The sequence below is a fragment of the Bipolaris maydis genome (genome assembly GCF_028858645.1).
Source record: "Bipolaris maydis strain C4 unplaced genomic scaffold PSV08scaffold_6, whole genome shotgun sequence".
Lineage (NCBI taxonomy): Eukaryota > Fungi > Ascomycota > Dothideomycetes > Pleosporales > Pleosporaceae > Bipolaris > Bipolaris maydis.
In genome coordinates this window covers 264,492-274,617 of record NW_027093862.1, presented here as the reverse complement: position 1 = coordinate 274,617, position 10,126 = coordinate 264,492, and the positions used below count along the sequence as shown (strand labels likewise).

The following is a 10,126-nucleotide window of genomic DNA, read 5'->3' as shown; positions in this document are numbered from 1 at the left end:
AAACCCGACCATCCCAAAACAAGAAAAAAAAACAAGCCAAGTCTTAGAACAGTAAATCAAGCAAAATTTACAAATCCCATACCCCTCCCCCTGCTGGTTCCCTTTTTCACCCCCTGAAAAAAAAATACAAGGCTGGTGGCATTGCCAGTTTGGGGGGGGCTTCAACACACAGAGTACAAAAAAAAAGACCTACGTAGAAAAGGGAAGGAGGCCTCTCCCCTCCTCCCCCACCCCGTTAGGTCGATCACACAACCTTAAAACAGGCTTTGCGCACGGACGGGACTGCTGCTGCCCGCCAACACTTATTTTACCTTTACCTGTGTAGAGACTAACCCCAACGCGAAGTGTCGCAGCATCACGTATGTAAGCACGGATCCGTGTACGGGTGACCAACGGGTGCGAGTAACTACTACTATTTGGAATTCTCGAATTTTAAATGGTGGGGGTTTTATTTCATATCCTACTACGAACTCTCGCTACATAACTTACTATTTCGAATTGTGTTGCGAAAAAATAAATAGATTGTTACACTGTATGATAGGTAAGCGCCCTGCGTTGCGGGACGTTATTGCTCATTGACGCGCTTGTTGCCAAGATTGCGTTTTGGGCTAGTTTTGCGTCGAGAAATGGTGGGGCCCGCAGGGTAGGGTAAAGGTGTAGCGCAAGGCGAGGAGGGCGACTCATTGTGTGTTTGCGATAAGTGGGGGTGGGCGGTTCGTGGGGCGGTTAGGAAAGGTGCCAGATGGGGGGGGGCTCTGGATCGGGGTTTTGTGGTTTTGCTTTGTCTCGAGGTTTGTTTCGCACGTGTGCGAACTTGTCGGTTGAATTGCCAGGGTGATAAGGGCAAGGGAGGGAAACAGATGATGTGTAAATCAGAAAACCGTATGACATGTGAACTTGGGTGCGGGCTTGGAAGGGCTTGTCGAGTCTTGTTGCCTTGTTTCCTAAGGAAGCGGCGAGGAAGCGGCGAGGAAGCGGCGAGGAAGCGCAGAGGATGGGCAAAACGGAACTTTTTTTCCTGTGATCAAAGGGAGATCTGGATGGAAATGGTATTTTTTTTACAATGGAAAAAAGAGAAAAAAAACGGGAAACGGAGAAATAATAATCAAAAACATATGTGTATGGGAAGAGGCAACGAAATCGCGCGTATGCATTTTGAGTGTTTTTTTGTCTTTCTTCTTTTTTCTTCTTTCGAAGGAAAAAAAAATTGTAAGGGATGTTGGCTAAATCTAAATCATTTCCATTGCCCATAAGGACGACGACAACCGTATGTCGGGATTTCCGCTCGTGTTCAACATTTCTGGGATGACCCTCGCCCAATCATCCATCGCCCTTGTCCTTTTCTTCGCGCGCAAAGCCACCCTAACAAACCGACTCTCATCTACCCCCCGAACCCATCAACTCTAGCAAAAAAAAAAAGCCATGTATACGAGCCGGGGGAGAGAACCAGGAAAGAGAGAAAATTAAAAAAAAAACACCAAGGGGAACTTGAGTGTCCAATTTCGCTGCCGTCTCCCCAAATTTTTTAGGATTTCTTGTGACGCCGCGCTATGCAAGTGAAAGCAACACAAAAGACAAACAGAATAACGACCACAAGGCAAAAGAAGCAGTGAAAGACAGGGGAGATGGAGGAGAGAGATAGAGGATGGGTTGACAACGAAGTATTGTTTGTCTGATTACAAGAGTTGTTTTGCACCGAAAAAAAATGCATTCTAGAACGCCGAAAGATACGCCTACCCCAGTCCCGCAAACAAAACGGGGCAGAAGATCTAACAAAAGCTTCGAGACCTGCTGGCGGCTTTAAAAACGGAAATGAACAAGGAAAAAGAGAGAGGAAAAGGAGATGGGGAGATGATAGTGAGAGAGATAAAATAGCAACCAACAAGACCTATCGGGGTATAAAGAGCGTGACTGCTTTTGATCTCACAGAGGAAAAAATGATGTGTCAAAGTACAGCGGGTGAAACGAAGAAAGGATAGGAAAATGCGCCCAACACAAAAAGAAAAGGGTAATCTAAGAGTGCGTGGACTCAGTGGTCGGCAATGTCCTCGTCCATGCCTGGGTAGATGATATCTGCCACATAGATGGCTTGGATGTGCTTGAAGAGGACAAAGGCCCACATGGTGATGACGGCAATGGACAAACCATTGCCGACATACAGTACCGTTTCATCTTTTAGCTGGTTGCCAATTGAGATGGTGGCAATGACGAAACCAGTGTTGGGGAAGACCATGGCCCACCATCCAAGATGGAAGTAAACGGCCCATGAGTTGATGACCTGAGAGTACTTGTTAGAAACAATGCGAGTGTATACATGTGCGTAGAGGAACTTACAGCAATGAGAGTAATCATGAAGAACCACATGGCAAGGACCCAGAGGAAGAGCGCAACAACAAGCGCAAGTGTCCTAAGGAGCTTTGCGTCGATGAGGCCATCACCCTGGAGGTCAAAATCGTCGGGGAGCGCATTAGCCATACCAATCAAGGCCAAGCACGTGAAAGAAGGCGGGCCGACTGCGATAAACATGGCACCTCGATGTTCGCGATCGGGGTATCCGACCTGCATCAGACGACCAATGTAATGCGCATACATGAGAATGGCAACGGTAAAACCCAGACCCTGGCACCCCAAGCCGGCGACCAGAATCGGCATTCTGGCAGACACTGGCTGTTCCTTTGCAATAACCGATGCGATCGTACCAGCAAGCATAATAGGGAAGATGGGCAGGAGCCACGAAGGCATGAAACTGGTGAGCTTGTAGGTATGGCTGCAGAAGAGGAACGAGTACTGGAAGGAGGCCAGGCAAAAGGTGATGAAGGTGTACGACCAGAATGCGACCGCCATGGTGGTAACGGCCCACGAACGGTTTGGATGGTTGGCGTCGTACGACTCGATGACGTATTTCTGGGTTCCGGTGATGATCGTTGCGATGGACAGGAAGAAGGGACCGAGGAAGAGACCTTCACGCTCGTGTGAAATGGATGCTTTGAAGGAGCCCGCGTACTTGGTGAAGCGGAGAACCATGGTCATGGTGACACCGGTGAACAGGAGAAGGTTGAGAATGTAGAAGACGGCACCAATGGTCTTGAGACCGGGGAAAGGATGCGGTTGGATGGCAATTAGCGTACCAAGACCACCAGTAGCCATGGTAAGAGTGTAGTTGGCCCATGTATAGTGCGCCAGCCTTTGGCCAGGAGTAAGGTAGGGCTGGTTCGGGTCTTTCTTTCCAGGAATCTTGGTGTGCTTGTCCCATTCTCCGTGACCGTGCCCATCGCCGTGCTTGAGCTTCTCGAGGTCAATCGTGTCCATTTGAGGCGCGGGCTCAGGAGCTGGATCCCGAAAGGGGTTTTCTGTCGGTCGGTGCAACTCTTTTACGTCAACAGGGTAGCCATTAGCGTCCACTTGGGCGGGAAAGTATGCATTGTTGGATGCATAAAGGGGTGCGGGCGTTTGGACCCATGTATTAGAGCGACTTGTCTCACCAGAAGGAAGGAAAGCTTGGTTCTGGGGAGCAGCAAGAGGAGGCGGGGGAGATGAGTAGTGGTATGGGTTTGGAGGTGGCTGCTGTGAGGGTTGTTGGTACTGTAGCACCTGTTGTTGTTGTGGTGGTGGTGGTGGTACTTGTTGCTGTGCCTGTGGTTGTAGCTGAGGAGGGGGGGACTGCATTCCTTGCTGAGGGCTTGGGAATTGAGAGTAGTTGTTCACGTCCCGGCTGTTCTGAGGAGAGTGTTGAGCCGATCGAGGAGCAGGCGGCATGCCATACTGCCCTTGGTTTGCTGGTGTCTGCATCCTAGGACCGGTAGGAAGGCCGTATGGGTTTGACTGACGGGCCTGAATGGGATATTGAGGTTGTGGTTGTTGTTGTTGTTGTTGGACGGGAAAGGGTTGTTGTTGTAGTTGAGGTGATTGTTGCTGTTGCTGTGGTGGATTGGATGTGAGAGGATTGGCTGTGAGAGGATACTGGTCGTTGTTGTACGTATCCTTTTCGCCAAAGGATAGGCCTTCCGGCTGGTAACGGCTTTCCATTGCTGTAGTGAGTGAGTGTAGAGGTGGTGACCTGCACCGTGGAAGACAGGCAAACGGAAAAAGTCAGCGATAGTGGTGTGAGAGGCAAGGAAAACGAAACGTGCTGTAGCAAGAAGGAGTGGTAAGTAATAAGACGGCCCGTAGGAGTAGGCAGTGCCAGGGACTATAGCAATGTAGGAGCCAGGGCCGAACAAGCTCAACATAGGCTGGATGCTTCTACCATTCGGTCCTGTTTCGAACCACGCGCCGTCCGGGCACTAAAAGCAGCCGGCAGCTAGTCAAAGTGCCCCGAGTCGCCATGGTAGGACTTCAGACATGCTTGGCGTGGGTAGAGTGTTGCGTACGCCCTCCCTGGCATCCCTACTGACACTGGGCCGCTATCAAAGCACGTCCCTTGAGATAACGATCTGAGGTTGCCTTCGCTTCATAATGCGCCAGAAACGGAAACTCCGCCCTGATAGTGCCCGACACGCCAAGATGTTTGAGCCCGCAATTGTGAATTGGAGGTCAAGGGCAAGCGCTTGTTGAGGTTGATTGACATCCATTGTGGCCAAGTTGCTTGCGCATTCCGAGACGTCACGGTCTGAGAAGGACAAATCTGTGAAGGCATGTCATTGCTGTACGGCGGTTCCACCAGTGACGACATGTTGGGAATTGCTTTTGGCGGTAGGGTTGTCTCACCCAAATGATATCTTCACATGCTGGTCAGCAGACAGCGCCCGAACGGTCAGCCTCGAAGCAAGAACAGGACCGATAGAATGCGGACGTCTCGGATAGCGTCCGCGGTGCTATAGGAGTCTCTCACCAGTATCAGTGGGACCCCTATCAAAGGCAGGACGAGCAGTGTCCGATTTGGATCACTGTGAGCAGCGGCGACGGCGGCGGCGGCGACGGCGGGCGAATGGGCTCCGTGATGGCCAAGGCGCGGACCCTACCAGGCGGGGCCTTGGCAGCAAGAGATTGAGATGCGGCTCAAGTTGTATAGCGACGGCGATTCGCGGTGAAAATAGGGGGGCTTGAAACGGGTGACGAAACGCGTAAAGCGGACCCTACTGTGTCGTCTTTGATGCCAAGGTTCACGCGCCAAACACAGGCCCACTGCTTTCACGCCCGACGCAGCCACTTCCGCGTCTTACAGGATAAGGTTTGGGAAACCTTGGCTTACATGCTTGCGTATGCACAACACCGTTGGCTGACGATCGCCACCAGGGAAACTTGACGTCGTCTCAAAAGTGCCAGAAAGACGCATCCATGGTCCACTTTCGGGTTTGATCTTGGTTCACACCCAGCCATGTCTTTGGTAGTACGTACCCTACTCGGTCCTCGCCCTACAGCCTACAAGCGACAAGCGTAGCGGGTGTCCCCCCCCCCTATGCATGTTCCATAAGCTTGTCTATACCTGTAAATTGCGATGGGCGAGCGCGTAGCGTCAAGGGGGGGCTAGTCCTACTCGCAGTACCATAGTAAGGTTTATGCTATTGACCTGTGTACTTATCCGCTTCGTCGATGATCAAAAATGGACCGCAGATCGTCTTCGCCTTTGCGCGTCATGGCTATTCCCGGAAGAATGGAGGCAGATGTGCTCTCTGCGTTCTGCTTTGCTCGGCAGTGGGTCTCTTGAGGCGATGAGCGTGGGCAGTGCAGTCGATGGCATTCGCGGCCAAGATGTACTACTAATTAATTCGGACCGTGACAAGTCATAGCAACGCTGTCGCTCATCAATTCGACCAAGCGTATAAGTGCGCAATACGAAGAGTCTATTTAACTCATCAGTCAATAACAGGCCGCTATACCTGTGAACAAGCGACCCAAAGGGTTTATGGGCAGCAGCGGCATCATCCCTGGACGGTGATCAACATGAGGCTGACAGGCTAGCAGACAACGGGCTGTTCCGTGCCCTTGGCGACAGTGTTCCTTGGGCGCCCCTCCACATGGCAACCTTGTTGGTGGCCACACGTAGCGCAGCACTGCCCAGCCACCAACAAGTCAGTTTGTCCCTAGCTACGCTGTAATAAATAAAAAAAACTACATATGCAACCCGCCGATGTCTAGTCTTGTCGTGCACAAAGCCTTTCTGAACCCGATGGTCGCGCCCAACTCCGCCGTGCTGTCTTTTCTCGTACCGTCATTTGTCTAGTGTTTCACTGGGCCCTACTCTCCTTGGCCTTTGTTTGCGCAAGTGGCCATAAGGGCATCCCCTGGTGCCCAGAGATTAAGGTCTGCTCGCTAATTCGTTACATAAAATGCGGACTAACTTGAACCCTCACCCTCCGGCATACCCTAGGAAATGCATCATATCGAGCCTCTATGTCTCAAACGCGCTCACTATGTATTTTTCCGCCGTTCATCTCCTAGAACCATGGCCAAATCACATAAGAAGAGCCTAGAAAGTCGCACAGCCTAGTGGAGCCATGCAAATACAGTAGCCATATTCGCATTTATTCAGAAAAAAAACACACAGCCTTTATACGACTCCGAGAACTCAATACCTGCTAATTCCTTCTAATCAATCCCAATTTTCTACATCTTACTCGCCTCGCGAAGAACTTGCTTGGTCAGCATCTCGCCCTGTTTCCTTTGCTCACTCAGCCGGCCCATTTTTAAGAGGTTTGCTATTATTTCTTCGTCTCCATGATGACTGTTATGCTCGAATTCGGGCTCTTCTCCATACGCGACACGTGCTGCATCGACTAGAATCCTAGCTGTCATTCCAAATATCCTGAACGTGGTGAGACTGTCAATGGCTGTGGGTGCAGGTCGAGCATCCCCCTTAGAAGGTTCCATGTTGTCGGCCAAAGGTTCTGCGGATTGCGACGGCTTGCGCACCAGTGAAGGCGAATGTGGAATTCTTGGCATATAGAAGTTATGCATCCTCCAGCGTGATTCGTGCCAGTCTGTCCAAGCACCCCTATACCACTTCTCTGGTCTACCGTCTTTTTGCACGGGCGCTGGGCCGTTGCCCTCCCATTCTTTTCGCAGGAAATTATGAAATGGTGCAGTAAAAACGGCGGCTACTTCCTTGGGATCGAGACGAGGTATCAGCGTCTCTTCGACAGAGGCATTGCTAACTTCAGAAGAAGCAGGGTTGATCGACGACCCACGGTCTGGGCCAAGAAAAGCAACGCAAGGTCGGACTGCAAGTTCCGTCTTTGCCAAATTGGTAGGCAGCTCGCAGAGATGCTCTAACTTAAAGCCCCGAAGTTTTGCTTCGTCCAACGGAAGTCCAATCTCTTCGTAGGCTTCGCGGCGGGCGACTTCCCAAGGTGATTCCTCCAACGTATCTGATTTACCTTGGCAACGTCAGGGCATAGCCATGATACAGATTAAGTGACGTACCGCCGGGCAGTGCTACTTGTCCCGAATAATTCCGAAGCTGCGCACTCCGCACTGTAAGCACCACCTTGAGCTCACCATGGCTATCGGGGAAGAGCAGGATGAGCACCGCAGCGCGTCGAGTAAGGGGACAGTTATGCCATTGCGTCGCTGGCGGTGTGTACTGGCGGAGACGACACAAGGCTTGCTGCAAGACGCATCAGTAGCTGTAGTGGCTGGGCGGTGGGGAGGGGAAATGTTGTAACGCGTCATGCAGCGGTACAACAAAGCGCTGACATACCGCTGATCTTTGGGAAAGCGCCATGCTTGCCATCACCTTGCGTTGAGCAAGCCATGTTGTTGATCTCATGAGATATGACTGGTGGTTGTAGCGCGCACGAGACGTCAGTGGGGTTGATGTCATATGCCGAGGCTATCAATACTTAGGCGAAATGCAGGAACCTCATGGCAACCCCGACAACGTCTAGCTGACCACAGTATTAAAGTTTGGAACGGGTCGGTCAAGACATTCAACTGTCATCGTTGCACATCACCGGCACGCAGCGGAAGTAGCATGACTTTTGAACAACTTTCATACAATTGAATCGCATCTCTATATGAAAGGAAACTCCCAATCGTTATCATCCGCATGCGTAGCCATGGAAGATTGCTGCAGATCCCCCTACGTATGCATACGTCGACAACTTGCAGCAGCTCCTCAAGGACATAGGAAAGTAACATGAAATTGCAGAAGAAGACCCATCCGTCAACTAAGCATCCTAAGTCTATCATATGCAGACATTCTTTTAGGGAAATCATTTCGCACATGAGAGACCAACGCCAAGATGCCGCGATGTAAGGACGGCTGCTCGTCCCACCCCGAACCACTTTTGAACCAGACCAAACAGAGAGCACCACCTGGCCTTGCAGGCGTGCTCGAATTAGAAGACCACCGTCTCTGCACCGTTACGCCGCCTGGACCGCAGGAGGGGTAGGGAGAGACGGTAGGATGAATGCAGTATAGGAACAGCTTCTTAGATGAGGTCTGTGAGTGCTGTTAGCAGCTAAACTTAAAAACATACTCGACTTGGGCAGAAACTTACCAGCCACGTTCATGGGCATCTCCTCGATCTGTGTGCTGTAGAACTGCTCAATTTCGCGCATCATGCGGACATCGTCGGCAGTGACGAAGTTGATGGCAACACCCTTTCGTCCGAAACGTCCACCACGACCGATGCGGTGGATGTAGTTCTCGCGGTTGGCGGGGAGGTCGTAGTTGATGACAAGGGAGACCTGCTGGACATCGATACCACGGGCAAGAAGGTCAGTGGCAATGAGGACACGGGAAGATCCGGAACGGAACTCCTTCATGATGACATCACGCTGGGCCTGGTCCATGTCGCCGTGCATGGCGGAGACAGTGAAGTCACGGGCAGTGAGCTTGTCGGTGAGCCAGTCGACCTTTCTGCGGGTGTTGCAGAAGATGACGGCTTGGGTGATGGTGACGGTTTCGTACAAGTCGGACAGGGTGTCGAGCTTCCAGTCCTCCTTCTCGACGGCAATGTAGAACTGCTTGATACCTTCAAGGGTAAGCTCGTCCTTCTTGACGAGAATGCGGACGGGGTCGCGCATGAACTTGGTGGTGACCTCGAGGACGTCCTGGGGCATGGTGGCGGACAGAAGGACAACCTGAGTGGACTGGGGCAGGAGCTGGAAGATGTCGTAGATCTGCTCGGTGAAACCGCGAGACAACATCTCGTCGGCCTCGTCGAGGACGAACATCTTCATGTGGTCGGTCTTGAGGACGCGACGCTGGATCATGTCATGGACACGGCCGGGGGTACCAACAACGACCTGAGGGCCGTCCTGGAGGGCCTTCATGTCGTCGCGGACACTAGTACCACCAATGCAGGCGTGGCACTGGATTTCCATGAAGTCACCAATGGCAACAACAACCTTCTGGATCTGCTGAGCGAGCTCACGGGTGGGGGCGAGGATAAGAGCCTGGCAGGCCTTGACGCTGGAGTCGATCTTCTGGAGGGTGGAGATGGAGAAGGTAGCCGTTTTACCGGTACCGGACTGAGCCTGGGCAATGACATCGTTGCCTGGATAATATGTCAGCTGCAAGTTCTGATTGTGGTGCGGGCAGCGCAAATTGTTTGTGGAGGGGCAAACTCACCCTTGATGACGGGCATGATGGCGCGCTGCTGGATAGCAGAAGGACGCTCGAAACCATAGGCGTAGACTCCACGGAGGAGCTCAGGCTTCAGGTTCATGTTGTCGAAGGAGTCGGTGACTTCATCGTAGTTGGACTCGATCTGGCCTGCGCGGGGTTGGTTAGCGTGCGCTCTAGGGTTTTGCAAGTGAGGCGTTTATCGCTATCGTTGTCGCTGTTTCACTGCGGGGGGGAGGGCGCATTTTCGCACAGCAGCAGCAGCGGCGGCGGCGTCGAAGCCTCTTAGGGAGAAAGAAAGAACTTACCCTCGGGCACATCCTCAAGACCTTTGTCAGCCATGATTGCGACTGGAGAAGAGCGACTACTGGTGCTGGACCGTAGTCGAAGAGTTGCTCGTGGCGGGGTTGAAGCGGGGGGATCCTCTGGATGCCGCCGCTATAGGAGAGTGGTTGTTGTGGAAGAAAAACTAGATACCAGATCCTCTGCGCGAGAATCAAGTGGGTATCTAGGAATGAAGTGTGTCTTTTGTGTTGTGGTGGATTTGGTGATGATGAGGGACAGAAGGTGGGTGGGCAGCCGACGTTATAAGCAGGAGCCACCTGAGATTTTTTT

General features: G+C 52.0%; 2 protein-coding genes across 2 annotated transcripts; both read right to left on the bottom strand.

The window, feature by feature from the left end:
* Nucleotides 1-2,029: 2,029 nt before the first annotated feature.
* Nucleotides 2,030-4,026, bottom strand: PSV08DRAFT_361615 (voltage-dependent anion channel-domain-containing protein; the record flags this gene model as incomplete). The annotated part of the gene is made up of 2 exons (XM_014219677.1): nt 2,030-2,278; nt 2,335-4,026. 2 exons carry the CDS (start codon nt 4,024-4,026, stop codon nt 2,030-2,032), a joined length of 1,941 nt encoding a protein of 646 aa, XP_014075152.1.
* A 2,407-nt stretch (nt 4,027-6,433) lies between these two features.
* Nucleotides 6,434-10,071, bottom strand: PSV08DRAFT_401293 (ATP-dependent rna helicase). The gene is made up of 7 exons (XM_014219676.2): nt 9,820-10,071; nt 9,518-9,661; nt 8,442-9,443; nt 8,035-8,117; nt 7,640-7,717; nt 7,363-7,546; nt 6,434-7,316 (listed from the first exon to the last, which is right to left on the bottom strand). The coding sequence occupies exons 1-7, from the start codon at nt 9,851-9,853 to the stop codon at nt 6,547-6,549; spliced, it is 2,295 nt and encodes a 764-aa protein (XP_014075151.2). The 5' UTR covers nt 9,854-10,071; the 3' UTR covers nt 6,434-6,546.
* Between the last annotated feature and the right edge of the window lie 55 nt (nt 10,072-10,126).

What these genes read in the sequence shown, in the direction of transcription:
- PSV08DRAFT_401293 (XM_014219676.2), bottom strand. Translation starts at nt 9,853, where the DNA reads ATGGCTGACAAAGGTCTTGAGGATGTGCCCGAGG. An exon ending in TCTTGAGGATGTGCCCGAGG is followed by an intron (nt 9,662 to 9,819) that starts GTAAGTTCTTTC and finishes AACCCCGCGCAG; the next exon opens with GCCAGATCGAGTCCAACTAC. An exon ending in CATCATGCCCGTCATCAAGG is followed by an intron (nt 9,444 to 9,517) that starts GTGAGTTTGCCC and finishes CATATTATCCAG; the next exon opens with GCAACGATGTCATTGCCCAG.